General features: G+C 35.3%; 2 protein-coding genes across 2 annotated transcripts in view; both read right to left on the bottom strand.

Moving 5' to 3' along the window:
• Positions 1-16,013, bottom strand: part of LOC149682651 (uncharacterized) — a 271,813-nt gene that overhangs the window by 29,722 nt on the left and 226,078 nt on the right. The gene's annotated exons all lie outside the window — the stretch shown is intronic.
• The window catches only part of LOC149682659 (uncharacterized), a 147,951-nt gene continuing 143,719 nt past the window's right edge, over positions 11,782-16,013 (bottom strand). The window contains exons 4-6 of the mRNA XM_089834310.1: positions 14,884-15,511; positions 12,671-13,104; positions 11,782-12,394 (exon numbers count right to left, since the gene is read on the bottom strand). Of these exons, the coding sequence (XP_089690436.1) occupies positions 11,834-12,394; positions 12,671-13,104; positions 14,884-15,511 (1,623 nt within the window). The 3' untranslated portion in view covers positions 11,782-11,833. The remainder of the gene's footprint in view (positions 12,395-12,670; positions 13,105-14,883; positions 15,512-16,013) is intronic.

Genomic DNA, 16,013 nt, shown 5'->3' with positions numbered 1-16,013 from the left:
TATTGTTCAAGCCTTTTCAATATCTCTCAATTGCTGTGGAAACTCTACTCTCTCGCTATACCTCAACCGCATTCTTAGTCTACCAGTATGATTTGTAACATTTGTCCATATCAAAGCTGAATCATACCTTGCCACACAAAAAGCAAATGTGCCCAAATCATGGAAGCCACAACCCAATCACACATAAGCTAGGCTCCCACTTAACCAAAATAATTATTAAACAGTTAAATACTCACAAAGGTTGGCAAAATCAATCTCCTTCAGTAATACGTAAGGCTTAATTATATTATTTGCCGAACAAAATTAATCGAGCAAATCAAACACTTAACTTCTTCCTTCGAAATTCTATCAAAGAATGATTCAACTGTTTAAAAAAAGGTTTTTTTCGCAAATAGGGCGCTATCATATCAACCGCAATTCCGTCATATTTAAAAAATATACATGGCCAACACTTTTTTAGACACAATAGTGGAAGTTTTAGTCTCATTTAAAACATGTAAAACAATTATCTCATCTACAAATAGCTTACACATGTCTTTTTTTACCAATATCTAGCCGTTTGGATTTTTCTAAACCAATCTTACCACCAAAATATTTTTTGATATAGAATAAATGTTCTATGTTCTTCATTTTTGAAAATATATTTTTTAGCGTTTGTAATGATTACTCTCTACACCTACACTAATCTAACAAGGAGTATAAATCCACTAGTGGAAGCGGTGTTTTTATTGAAAATATATTTTTTAAGCATTAAATCTAACTGGGAGTAATATGAAAGGAGTAGAAGCTTATCTGTCTTAGGAAATATGAAATTTTATCTTAACAGTTCGTTAAATCATAAGTTTATAACGAAAAAACGCGGAAGGGGAAAACGAGCAGACAACAGCGATTTTTGGGGGTAGAAGTTTAAGAGCGCCATCTGTCGTCCGTGCCAAAGTTGAACTTCCACTCGAAGGCAATGGGAAAGTGGATAAAATAATGCCATCAGCTATTTAACTGCGTCGATATATTTAACGACTTGACCCATGACATGCCCTTAACACTGGCTTCTATGAATCCTATTTATTCTTGGATGCTAGGAAACTTGGTAGACGTAACAGTCTGTACCAAGTACCCAAGCATCCTTCAATAAACGCCTGGCAACATTGTGGTACGCATGGTACAACTAAAAAATAGGATGTGTATTTATCTTTCGACTCACTCCAAGCCTTTAAGCCCTCAATACAGAGGATTTGAAACACTATCGTAATTCCTAGTGTCTCGAATCTCTACGTTCCTGTCCATTATGAACAGTGCTGAGAGAATGATACATCAGAAAGAGCCATTCAAATCGAATTGCCGAAAATATTATCCATATTTTCATTTCATATAACTGAGAAAACAAATTATTATGGTTCTGAGAGGAGCTTCCCATTTTGGTTGTTGTTCTCAAAAATATATCGCAATGCACGGGCCTCGATAGATATTGGAGGCAATGAAGGAAATATATCACAATGCATGGGCCTTGATAGATACAGGAGGCAATGTAGGAAATATAACGCAATGCACGGGCCTTGATAGATATAGGAGGCAATGATTTAACGACTTCGGTACTTGGGTTTATCTTTAATATTTAAATAAATATAATTATTTTTAATTATTTTAATCGCCAGTAAATAACTTTAAAAATAGTTAAATCGTTTAAAATAAAGTTGTTCATAATATCTTTCGAATCTTTGCTAATATTGACGTTTAAAGTGAAGGGTACCCTTCTTGCCCGCTTTCTTCAAATTTTGGGGTATATATACGATCCGTTTCCATTATAATAATAGATAAAAACGCATTCGCGTGAACCTTTGGTGGAAGCCCTGCCATTGGGAGGCTAGACGTTTCTCGTAACCCTAGCTGATCGCCGCGTATATCTTAAAACCAAATAATAGATAAAAACGCATTCGCGTGAACCGATGGTGGAAGCCCTGCCATTGGGAGGCTAGACGTTTCTCGTAACCCTAGCCGCTCGCCGCGTATATCTTGAAACCAAACGATGACGGTGGAAAAGAAGCCAGAATGTACTGACCGGCGTCCATGTGGAATGGACAAAAGACCTGAAGATGGTGGTGCATAGAAGCTGGTGTCAATGTGGAATTGACGAAGAACAGAAGATGGTGGTGCATAGAAGCTGGTGTCAATGTGGAACTGACGAAGAACAGAAGATGGTAGTGTATAGAAGCTGGTGTCAATGTGGAATTGACGACGAGCAGAAGATGGTGGTGCATAGAAGCTGGTGTCAAGGTGAAATTGACGAAGAACAGAAGTTGGTGGTGCTTGGAAGCAAGCACGTACAGACTAGTGTCCATGTGGGATGGACAAAGACTAGCAGATTGTGGTCCTTAGAAGCCAGTTAGTAAAGACTGGTGTTGGTAGATGAATGACCAAATTTCCGTGAACCGCGAACGCGTTCCGGAAATCGGGTATTTGTTTGCTCCGATTTGTAAACTGCGAACGCGGTCACGTGGGGTCTGACAGACAGATACACAGACACACAGACACACACACACACACACAGACAGACACGACCGGTGTAATACCTCTCACGTGACATACGTCACTCGGAGAGGTAAAAACTAAGGAGGTTGACCAGTAAATTTATCCGAACTTTTGAAAGCTTGACTACGAAGACTCGACACAATTTTTGCGCACTCTAGTGGACAATGTCCTATAAATTTTCCAGTCAAAGGGTGTGTCACTGGATGCATGTCCTATTAATAAAAACTGTCATTGTAGACAAAGACGGGAAAGTGTAAAAGATAAGTGTAGAAAATGAATTGCCTGAAGTACAGATATTAAAATTTTCACTTTTGAAGACATGATTATAAAACATCGATTATTTGAAAAAATTCTTATCTTAGCTTTTTCACCAAATTTTCATTAAACTCAAAATAATTTTCTACATTATTTACAGAAGTATTTTGCTCTATATAGTAGTTCCAGAGAAAAATGGTATCTTCAAGTTTTTTTAAGGGATACAGGCTTGATAGGTTTTATTTTTGACTAACATTAAGGTTCAAATACATTACATTTTAAAATTGGAAATATTGCCAAGCAGAAAATTACAAAGGCCGTCTGACTGTGTTGTAGTTATTAATGTCCAAAAGATATTTTGGGAGCTATACATCACGTTAATTTTGATACTTTTAAAACTTTCAAAATAACGACTACGATTTGTCAAGTTTTCACACAGTTTTTTTTTCCAACCATTTTCTGATTATTTTATTCTTCTTATAGGACCGAATACTCAAAACTCATTGTAAATTTTTGATGTAAAATAAAATTTACACGCGTACTACTTTTAAAATGATGCACATGTTTCATGACAAAATAATTTAACTATAATAATTTTGGATGAAAAAACTAAGATAAGAATTTTTTCAAATAATCGATGTTTTATGATCATGTCTTCAAAAGTGAAAATTTTAATATCTGTAACGTCAGTCAATTCAATGACAGTTTTTATTAATATCTTTCAAATTGTTCAGAAACCATAGGAGAGTAAAAGTATTAGGGCATTGTGCATACATTAGTTAACGCGTTTGAACTAACCAACCATCTATTAAAAAACTGTTATTCCCGACTGCTTGACTTGATAATGAACGTCCGGTCAAACTCAAATTGCTTTCCCGTCATTTTCACATGCATATACAGAGGAAGCTGTACATAGTTATACCACAAAAAGATTCCGTACACCTGAGCACCAACACATGTCATATACTTATCAAGTTCTATTACCAGTCAACTGTAATCTGGCTTAATTACCAGTCGTCGGTAAACTAGCTTAATTACCAGTCGTCGGTAATCTAGCTTAATTACCAGTCGTCGGTAATCTAGCTTAATTACCAGTCGTCGGTAATCTAGCTTAATTACCAGTCGTCGGTAATCTAGCTTAATTACCAGTCGTAGGTAATCTTGATAAGTCACCTTTATTGTTACTGTCTCTAAGGCAGTTGGTAACTTAATATATACGTGTGGGGTCCTTTTCCAATTTAACTTGTTAGCTAACACACGCTTAGGTCCCCTTGTTTTTTAACCACTACGAAAATTGGACCAAATAGCCTTAACCGTGCTAACATCATAAACTGTCTCTTATCCATGGTAAAATATCGCAGATTGGAATGGTTTTGAAAATATGAAATTAAACATACTTAAACTTAAATCTAATTGATGAAAATTGGAAAGCGGAAAATCTAAATGCCAGGCTTTCGTTTTAAACCGTTTTCAAGTCAAACAAACGAATAGTTATTGCATTACGGCTTCCACAAAATGGTTATTCTTAAAATATTTTCCCATGTTATTTCTATGGAAAAATTTCGAGGTTTTTGTCAAAACGACTGATTATTTTTATCAAAAACGGATTTATGGGATAAGAACGTCGGATCGTAGCTTTAGCCTCTAGTACCATCCTCCCATACTTTATTGAGAAACTTCGTCTGCTTATATTTTGACTCCACTCACAAATTCTATCTCTAGAATACAGAATTTGTGGGTGGAGTCAAAATATAAGCAGACGAAGTTTCTCAATAAAGTATGCGAGGATGGGGAGTGAATTCGCTAACTCCGACGTTCTTATCCCATAAATCCGTTTTTGTTTTTATTGATATGAAAACCACCATTAGGAACTTTATTTTTTATAAAATAAACTATTAAATGGATCTCTTTGAAATTTTAATCATATAATGAGGGCCCGAATTGTAGTTCTGTGGAATTGTTTCAAAACAATTAATACGATACAAAAAAGTTATATCCAATCAAAAACTTTTCCTTATACATTAAAGCAGAAGTAAGATAAGGGACTAGAAGTACTGAGCTAACCAAATTCTTCACTTGGCGAAAGTGAATATTTTTGATAACACAACAACGGTTGGCCCTCTGGTAGCGGTTTCTGGAATTTCCCTCCAAAACGTGAGACGCTCGTGGCGGTAGACGGCCGAACTAGATTCAAGAACCCTCGTCCGTGTTCCGCGGCTTTAGGTTGAGGGGAAGGGGGTAGGAAATTTTTTGGGACTCGACCAATTTTTTCCTCTCTGGTGTAGGCGCGATGGAAGCGGCATAAAATCCTCAAATTTGTTCACTAGTGCCAGGATCTATTACCAATACTAGAGCTCTTTACTTCTAGTCTCATCTTACTTCTGATTAAAGCCAGTATGAAGTCTTATCTAAGAGAGCTACCGCTCTCATAGAATAAGAAATTTTTCTTATTTCCGGCCCTGCTCAGGACTCGCCGAAGAGCTATAGTTACTTTCCCCCTCGTAATATATAGCTCCTACCCACTGTATTTACATCCCGGGTTAATTTTACCGCATATTTGGTGGCTCTTTAGACGAGCTGGGAATCTATAAATCAAAGTCCTGACTGACTGACAGACTGACTGATAATCAACGCCCAGCTCAAACCGCTTGCCCTAGAAGGCTGAAAATTTGCAGGAACGTTACTCATAAGTAGTAGGCGCGTACTAAGAAAGATTTTTCCAATCCGCCGCCATCTTAAAAAATGGCGCCCAGAAATGTAAAAAATATTCTCTATGCAATTAAGTACGCGCGTTTCAACCGATTTCACAAATATTTAGTACACTGGTTTGCTTTAACCTTAAGACGGGCTGAATGGTCTTTCGGGTTCGATTTTTCGCCATCTTTTAAAATGGTGCCCAGAAATGTAAGAAAATATTCTCTATGCAATAAAGTCCGCGCGTTTCAACCGATTTCAGAAATATTTAGTACAATGGTTTCCTTTAACCTATAGACGGGCTGAATGGTATTTTGGGTTCGATTTGTTGCCATCTTTTTAAATGGCGGCCAAAAACTTAGAAACCCTTCTTTATGGAATAATGTCCGCGTGAAAAGTAATAAAAAATATCCCGACGGGCTGACGGGCGACGCCGAGTGCCTTCGCTCCTAGGGTGCTACAAAAATATTAGTCATCAGTAAAATCTACCCATTCTTCATGTCATTTTGATGGAAGTTCTTATTACACGCGAGCGACGCCGCGGGTAACAGCTAGTACGTTAATATTTATACATGTTCATGCTCAAACGGTTACAGTTTTCCAAATAAATTTTAACTTGACAACCATGTCAAATTCACAGAACATTCAAGTTGTCTTTTTAAGAGTAAAAATATTCTTATTTAACATTCGAGTTACAATTTATGAACAAATTTTATTAAAATATAAATATTTTTAAAATTTAAATTCCAATGTATTGTGTAAACTCCTCAATTCCATGACGTTTTTGGCCCAATTTCAAATTCCCTAGGTTTTCCCTGACATGTGGCAACGCTGTTAAAGACAATGCTAACATATTTAAGGGGTCATCTGTGAATCATTCCAATTATAACTTTTAATCGATTTAAGCCCATTAAAGTTTGATCAAAGCGTCAAACACTTCAAATCTTGAGCAAAATATTAATCAATGTTTTTGGTTATTAATAGGGTTCTACAAATAATGGAGTCGAATGTATTGGAGGAGAAACTTGTGTTAAGAGATGAAATAGGATATTTGTGCATGGTGACAACACCTAACGTCTTACTGCCATTGAGCATTGAAAAGTTTTACTTCATTATGATAATATACGTATTTACAGAAGTCCATTAAACTAGCCTAGGAAGTAACCAAAAGCAAGGTTTGGGACTCCCCTCTCTTGTGTAGCAATACTGAAGAAGAGCGACACATTCGCCACCTCGCGATAATATTTCTCAGATCTCCGGTTTAGGTGCAACTCGTACGCCAAAATTTGCCCTATTGAGAGAGAAAAAAATATTGGCGGAAAATGAATACTGTATCATTATCAATCTTTAAAATTCCGAACCTCTGAAAAAAAATTAGTATTTAGTCATTGTCAAATTTTGTTTGAGGTGTTGTGACATTATCAAATACGAATCAAATTTAATTCTATAGGAAGGTATTTTATCAAATACGAATCAAATTTAATTTGAAAGGAAAAGATTTTATCAAAAATGGATCATATTCAACTTGATAGGGAGAGATTTTATTTAAAATGGATCTAATTTTAATTGATAGGGAAAGATTTTATCAAAAATGGATCATATTTAATTTGATAGGGAGAGATATTATCAAACACTGATCAAATTGTGTTTGATAGGGCGAGATATAATCAAATATAGATCAAAGATTTATTTGATAAAGGTAAATGTTATTAAAAGTCGATCAAGTATACATGATAGGGTCGATTCTTATCATTGTATGATAGAGTTAGATTGACTGAGTTTAAAATTATCAAAAATTTATCAAAATTAGATCCAACAAGCCTTATCAAAATTTTACTTTATCAATTATTATATCTTTTGGTATTTTTTTTTTTTATCAAATTCCCAATATTTGATCAGGGTATTTTCGCAAGGGATGCCTTTTCCAAAAAATTAAAGTTCAAATTCAAATTTATTCAAATTTATTTTAATATAGCATTTATTTAGTTTATAGTTTATATTTACTTCCGATATAACATTACTGCTTTTAGCATAATATTGTTCTTTATTTTTATTACTTAATAAATTGAGATTTCCGTCGCTCTCAATCACAGTTTGGGGGGAATTTGTCCTAGACATCCATTCGGGGAAAATTGTCCGGGGGATTTTGTCTCCTACGTGTCCATTTCTTCTCTGATGAGGGGATTATGACCGGTGGATGTCCAAGGGGATTATGTCCTACATTCAGTAAAATCAAGGACGATTATGAATCGAGTTAAAATTAAAGTTTACTCATACAAGGTGTAACAACTCTCATTTTAGGAGTAGTGAAACGACATTTTACTCGAATTAAGTGTTCTTCTGATCTGTTCCACCCTGAATAATTAAAAATCTTAAAGCTCATTTTGTATTTCATAAGTTTTTACAAAAATAGATTCTATACGATTTCATATGTGAAAATCTCAGCTCCCTTTATCTCGAAACGCCGTATTTATACACGTTTTAGTTGTAAAATTTCGAATCATGACAAATGTTTGAACTACGCAATTATAACCAAATTTCTCATATCGATTAAATTTAAATTAAAATTGCAATACAAAATAATTTCTGGCCCTTTGTGGGGTTGAAAAAGTGTTGCCAAAGATTGTGTATAAATGCAGTTTTTTTACGGACTGCGAAGCAAAAGTCGTTCCTTTTTTGGGAGAAACGTTTTTTGGAAATAAATTATTTCTGGAATTGTCAAACTCAATCGTCCAATTGAACAATGATATGGTATTTGACTAAATCGTAACTTACAGTTGGAATGGTCGGAAAATACAATAGACTGCAGAAAAATTTTCTATGCTAAATATTTTTTGAAACCGCGTGAAAGTATCTGATATTACATAATAATTATAAAAATTCTTCAGCTATTGCATTGTGATCAAAGGATGAATCAGGCATACCGATAATTATTTTACCACTGTTTAAGATAGCGCGTCATTGATTTTGGTTATTTTCATTGATGCCTTTAAAAGGGATAGAGATTCATTGGTAGTTTTCATTCGTGATTTTAAAAGGGATTGGAATTAACGGTTACATAGGGGTTACAGGTAGCAGCAAGTAGATGGGCTACTTCCCAAAAAAAACGGGATTTTCATTGTGGGATTTTAAAAGGAATAGGAATTAGGAGTTGAACAAACGTTGTAAAGTTCACAACATTACTTTCTAAAAAAATGCACTCATATGCAAATGCCGTCACACGTAGATTTTGCGAAAGACGTTTAGTGACTTGTTAACGATTTGTTGAGATGCAAAACGGAAGCAGTAGCGTTTATATTTCCTAAAAAGGGTACCGCTTCTACACCTTAGTTAATACTTCCTTCTTGTTTTTACCATATGATGATTTATTTTCAGTATGGACAAAACGTTAGCATTCGTAAATAAGAATGTTGTTGAGGTGTAACGAGAACTTAGTGTTCAACGCTGGAATAATTCATTAATTTTAACACGTGCAGTAGCTTATCAATAAATATCAATAGTTGCATATTGTAATGTTATAGATTTAGTCATTACGCTATGATTAAGTTCTTATTTATTAAGTCTATTTCTATTATCTAATCTATCGGAGTTGTAGACCATGTGACATAGCGCCACATTAACTGTATATAAGCGAGCTCTTTAGGATAATATGACACTTCTCATCGGGCAATGTATCGAACCACACCGTCCACACGCATCTGTATTTTAACTGACCTACTACGCGAGTAGGATAATAAATACCTTTATGTTGAGTTAACTAAACTGTGAGTAATTATTAGTAACGAACATAATACATATTTAGGCAAATAAGTGAGCTGCTAGTTCTCATCTCGACTCGCACTTGTTCTTACCCGTATATACATAGGTGCATGGGCAAATTCGCGAAATTTTTTATCATTCACGGAATTTCCCCCGCTTGGTAGTACAACGTAGTTCGCGATTTGCCCAACACATACATACGGTATGTAAAGAAATCTTACAAAACTTTGATATTTTCTTTATTCAAAATATTAAATGAAAATATGCGAAATATTTTTTCGCATTTCGATGCCTTTATTTGTTATAAAGCAGTTTAGCTTCGATACTGAAGTGGTAGCCTCAGTTAGGTTGTTAAGGTGCAGGAAGTTTGAATTATCCGTTTTCGAGCACGGTCAATTTGTCCTCCAATTCTCCTCGCTTTCTTTTTATTTTTGCACACGCCAGATGGCGTAGCAAAAATTTTAGTCTCTATACGGGAAAATTGACGAGGGGAAAGCCACTCGGCAATAAAGTCTTTCTGAGGGTGTACGCTGGGAAGCGTATTACGCGGTATAACGCGGAAATACACTCGGGATTACTTTTTACAGTTTTTATTTCAATATTAGAACGGATTGTATGCATATTGCCCGAATTTACGGCATTAAAACCTCCAAAGAGGTAATACCGGGGGAATACGCCAGTGCCTTATCCCTCGGACGGCGTGCGTTTCTCGTTGAAGAGGGGAAAGCCACTCTGTAATAAAGTCTTTCTGAGGGTGTACGATGGGAAGCGTATTACGCTAGTGCCTGATCCCTCGTTCGGGGCTCGCGTCGTGCGGATTTCTCGCTACGTTGCCTACGTTAATCAAGGCCTGTGCGCGGCGCCGAGTTCATTTTCTCGCACTTAGAATTTTAAATACTCATTTTCGCGCGCGTTTCGGTCCAGCTATCAACGAAATGTCGCGGTAAAATAGGGAGAAAATAAGAAGTCGTGTTTCTTAAAAGTCGCCCCCTTCGAAGCCACCGCGCCCAGGCCTTGATTAACGTAGGCAACGCTCGCTTTCACGGCGATTCGAATTGCCGACGGCAATGCTCTAAGCCTTTGCTTAACTGAATTTTCTACTTTGATTTAAATATTAATTTTTCAAGCTAAGTATAATTTTTCAAGCTAAGTATAATTTTTGTGGTCTAAGTGTGACCATTTTTGTTCGTAATATATTATTTTACTAATAGCTCCTTAGAAGATGGCGTCAAGTGTTGTTTATTTAATACTTTAAGATGAATTTTAGCTTGACCATTGCAAGCAAAACTCTCAGGACATATAACTCTCGATTTTGAAGTTATATACTGTCTAGTGACATTTGAAGTTTCGATTTAATGTTATAAACAGACTAGGATCGTTAGCCGATATCGTAAATTAACCGATGTCAATATCAAAGCTTAACTAAAACACGGATACCAATTTTTTAACTCATTAATCTGAAATAAAAAATATAATCTTTCATATTTAAAAAATATTCAGGTATTTTTTATAAAATATTAATTAAAAGACGCAGTAATTGTCTAGATTAGTAAAATCCATTATCGGTAAGTGTACTCATACAAATGGCCATTTGATTAAAGTTCCTTTATAGAAACTAGTTCAAAAGAAACAAAAATTATATTTATATTTCTCCTTTAATATCACAAAACGTTAATATTTCTATTTTGGAAAAGAAAAACTTCGGGAATTATGCAAAGAAGCTTCCAATTTTTGTGTCAGAAAATAATAAAATTCATATTCTTTCGAAACTTAACCTGAGAAATTTAAATTAAAGAATAGCTTGATATCTTTTCCAGTGGATAATTGTTTGATATTGTTATTTTCGTCTCATTGATTTTAAATAAATTAATTTATCGTAGATAATTAATTTACTGCCTTAGTGTAATTTATGCTGAAATAAAATTATGCAATGAAAGGGGAAGTGACGTACATTTGGGTAAGTGTTTCGCGGGAGATTCAACTGTCGATTTGAGTTAAAGAAATAAGAGAATAATTTGAGATGGTGAAATGTTTGGCGGGAGATTCAAATGTCGATTTGGATTTGGGTTAGAGAATAAGGTTTTAAGCTCTATCTCCTTATGGAACCAACCCTAATGTTTACATTTGGATTTAAGTATTTAATCATTGAATTTTTTAGAGAATAGTGTCCCTGGAGACATTTCAAGTGTTCTGCTTATTTCCGCTCTCGCAAATTTCCAGGAGGCTCAAAGTATTTGACTTATTTCCGCCCCCTTTCAACCTTTTCTAGCTGTGATTTATTTTGTCGGTTTTATTTTAAGCAGGGACAGAAATAAGAGACACCTATAGGGGTCACTTCCTCACCGGACCAATTCCCTATAAATTTATTAGGTGTGCAAAAATGTTATGCTCCCTGGAGCAGCTTGTTGATCTTGAAATGGGAACGACATGCTCTTGTCCGCGTTCATCTATTCATATCAAAACTGGAATGAAAATCGTGCAATTACGTGAGAAACATTCTACTAAGATGAGAAAGACGGAAATATATTCAGTGTGTACGCATATTTTGATTTAATGTATTTAATGTATCTTTAATATTACACAAGTTTGCCTATGTTCACTAGGCTTGATCAACGTATTTGAAAGACAAAGTGATTCCTGGATAAACAGTTTCTAAAAAGTCATTATCCGCGTTGCCATATCGTAGACTGACAAATTCCAAACATAAGTCTTTCCAGTTTTTTGCATTAACAAAATCAAAAACCGATACATAAGACTTGTAAATCCTCTCACTGGCGAGACATAACAAAAGAGTAAAATCACCACCGCACTCTGGCCAACTGTCCAAAAACGTTTTATACTCTTTTCTAGCTTTAACGTAATCTTTCATCATAAAATATATGGAGCCCAACTTAAACCTAGGATACGCCAAATAATACTTCAAGTATGGAGAACTAGACGAACAGGATTCGATTCTTCTGATTACGTCTTCGACCTCCTTAGGGTGGTTTAAACTTCCTTCCGTTATCAATTTGACCGTCGCATCTCTGGCTAATCGATTAGACTTGGGTTCTGTAGTCTCATACTTGCATAAGTTGCACTCGCAAACCATTCCAAATTCTGGGTCATTAATAGAGAGTTGCCATAGTGGAGCAGCTACTGTGCGATAAGATATCAGAACCTATGCATGAAAGATTTTAATAAACATTTATTCAAGTCACATCGAAAGGAGTTTATTTGGTCTCATTTGACCGAAATTTCAAATTCATTCTCATAAACATCGATACCATCACGATATTTATGTAATGAAAACCAAGGTAAAATGTGGGTTAGACCTTCTATGTGGCACATTATTTTCTGTATATAAAAAGATCATTCAAGATTTCAGATTTGACATGCGGTGACAATGCTGTGATATTAAACTTTCCATAAATAAAAATTGTGATCTATTTGATACCTCATCTCCCTTCTTCATAGGTTTCATACATCTGATCTGGCGCACGTTTCCGAAGAGAGTATTTGAACAGTTAGAATTATAGCAATCGTTGTTGATATATGACGGTAGAAGCCACAGTCCGAAACATTCTGATCCATTGTTGAGATGATGTCTAAAGAGGTTTACTTTTATGATACCTCGAATTCTATTAATGTCAATTTTATTCGACTTTTCAAAGTCTTTTGAATCTAAATATCCCATTTCCTTGCCAGCAGATAACTTGTACAATTCCTTTCGTAATTCTGGGTGTTTCTGCAACTTGATAACGATTACTTTTATTAAGTTTGAAATGGATTCGAAGTAGTCTTCTTGATGAGCAATGTGAATCGCAAACGCCGGAGAGCATAAAATTAGTTCTCCTGGTTTTACGTCACGAGTAACTACGAGTCCCCGTCCTATGATAAAAAAATAGATGAAGTTTTGAGATTGTTGCATTTATTATGATTATGAACATAGAAGTATAGCGTTCCTCTATGCATGCGTGTGTTTAAGAGGTGTATACGAAAGAAATTTTAAACGTAATTCCTTTACTACCAGGGCCGGAAATAAGAAAACATTCCATGTTGGACATGTGTCCAGTGACGCCCTCTTTGACTGAAAAATTTATAGGAAATTGTCCACTGGAGTTTGCAAAAACAGTGTCGCATCTTCATAGTCAAGCTATCAAAATTTATTGGTCAAAATGTCCAGTGAACCCTTAGTTCTTAGAAAAATTTATGGGACATTTTCAAATTTTATTGGACAACGTCCAGTGTACTGTTTACTACCAACGACGTCGCTTATCTGGCGTATAGTTCTCTAAGGCGCATCCGAGAGGACGAATTAGAAAGGGTAAAGAATATGCTTGGGTGGGGGGCGGCTCCAATCTCCTATCCAAGAGCGCAACTTCAAGTGCAAGTAGGAGATAATCTGATCAGAGCTGGTAAAAACTTCATTGCGCAAATCTGTCATGAACCGATCTGACGCTGACCTCTTGTAGTATGAGAACAATGACAGTGACTAGGCAACCCAATAATGCTACAAGACACTTCTTGTACCCGTCGCATGAACACTGAGAAAACACGCCAGTGAGTGAATAATTTACGCTGCTATAAGTATAAGAACCGATGATTGCTACGTTCAGAAGCATTGAATGGAACCTAAACGTGTTGAGCTAAATTCTATAACATTACGTCACATGAAGTTGTATCCTACTGAGTGTTTGGAAAAATTATGAATGATGATCATAAAGTTCTATAAAGGGAAATACATAATATATATTATTATACCCAAGGCTTAAGCTATAAAATATATTAACGTTTTGAAATATGTATTTCATTGCACCTAATTACAACACAGTATGATAGAAAAACTTATCATATTCAAATTCTGCTAGACCGATTCTATAAACATTTTGTACTCAAATGAATACTCTGGAAGATCATTTACTGCAAATTCCATTGCTCGGGTCTTTTTTGATAAACGTGACGTTAAGGCGGAATTACGAAACATGGTTTTGAATTGAATAGGTAATAAATGGAGCTTCCATTATCTGTAACTGAACGCAGAATTTATTTGGTTTTTTAGATGTGCACCAACTAATGATGGAGAAAACCGATTGTGTTTTGTATAAAGCGGAAATTTTTTCTACCCCCCATTTTCACACATTTGTAATTAATACTAATAGGGCCGGAAATAAGCACAGGACACTGGATATTGGCCAAAAAAAATTTAAAATGTCCCATAATTTTTTTAAAAACGAAGTGTTGACTGGAAATTTAGACCAATAAATTTTCTAAAGTTTTGATAGCTTGACAATGAAGATGCGACACTATTTTTGCACACTCCAGTGGACAATGTCCTTTAAATTTTCAAGTCAAAGAGTGGGTCACGGGACACTTTCTATAAGAAATGTTCCTTATTTAAGGCCCTGCTAATAGATGTCTGCTTAAAAATTGTATATTTCTGTGGGAAAAGCAGAGATGACGGGAGTTTTTCGCTCCCGCGATTGAAGTTTATAGATTCCTCTATCACAGCCACTAGGGGGCGCGAAAAAGTTAAAAGCACCTTGTTACAAAATCGCCTAATATTCTTTCGTTTTAAGGAACAAATCACAGTTAATTAAACTTTTGTTAATCTGAGGAACTTTGATTATCTTATTTAATAATTCTATAGTAGTAGAAACCTTTTAATACCTTTTAAACCAGCGTTGGCTATTTTGACTGGTCCCACATAATCGGATATTTCTTGGTGAAAATCTTTCTCCATATTAATGTATAAATTCTTCATATCATATTGACCTTTCATTCGCTGAGAAATTAGACCTTCCGTTTTAACTAACAATTTTCTTAAATCTTTGTTCGGGACATCGTCAAGTTTTAATTTCGAAACTAGGAACGATTTTGCTTTCTCGTATTCCTTCAAACCCAAATAAGCCTGGGCAGCGCGATAAATGGCTTTCGAATGACGTGGATTCTTTTTGAGGCAAAACAGAGCGTCTTTCAGAGCAAGTTTGAATTGCTCGCATTTAAGGTAGCAAAGAGAACGGTTTGCCAGAAGATCTTCGTCGTCTGAACACAATGAAAGGCCTTGAGTATATGCCATTATAGCCTCGTCGTAATTTCCAGTCACGAAGTGCGTGTTACCCTCTTTTCTTAGGTGCGCAATATTCTTGGGCTCTGTGTTGTTATCATTATTGTTATTGGTAAAGTTATGGCCACAGTCTATTTCCAAACTGAGCCATTTTATTGTTGGAAACTTCTCGTTAATTTCATTTGGAGTTAGGATGACAATATCGTTTTCACCTTGAGTGCAACTCCTTAACTGTAACAAAAAGAGAAAAAAAATTAATTAGACTTGATAATATGTAACGTGGAAATTATCTTTTCTGTTCATTCCCTATCGTCACACTAGCTGTGAAACCATCTGGTCCGGGTGACCTACCTGTTCACTATTGGGAGGTGGTGCTAATGAAGAAACTGGACTAGTGAATCCAGGGTGTCTTTGGTTTCAGTTAAATTAATTAATGGGATACCGAATAAATAGTCAATATGGGGAAGTTACCATTTCAATTGACATTTAATATAAATGAATTATTAAGAATCATAAAACAAAAATATTACACTTAATAAACAAAATAAATAAAACTAAAATTTGAAGCGCTTCTTAGTTTAAGAAAAGGGGCACTCTTTGTTTGGAGTGTTTTAGGCCTCATTGTATTAGATGTATTATAATGATCTCAAAGATATTACTTAAGATATTACACTTAGGCTTCTCAAGCCACATTAATTAAACTTAAATTGTACTTTACGTGAAGTGACGTCTT

The sequence above is a fragment of the Phalangium opilio genome, unplaced genomic scaffold (genome assembly GCF_054372755.1).
Source record: "Phalangium opilio isolate 3A_F unplaced genomic scaffold, DU_Popi_V2 ptg000038l_1, whole genome shotgun sequence".
In the NCBI taxonomy this organism is placed as follows: Eukaryota; Metazoa; Arthropoda; class Arachnida; order Opiliones; family Phalangiidae; genus Phalangium; species Phalangium opilio.
Note: the sequence above shows the minus strand (reverse complement) of the source record. Positions and strands in the feature narration are given on the sequence as shown.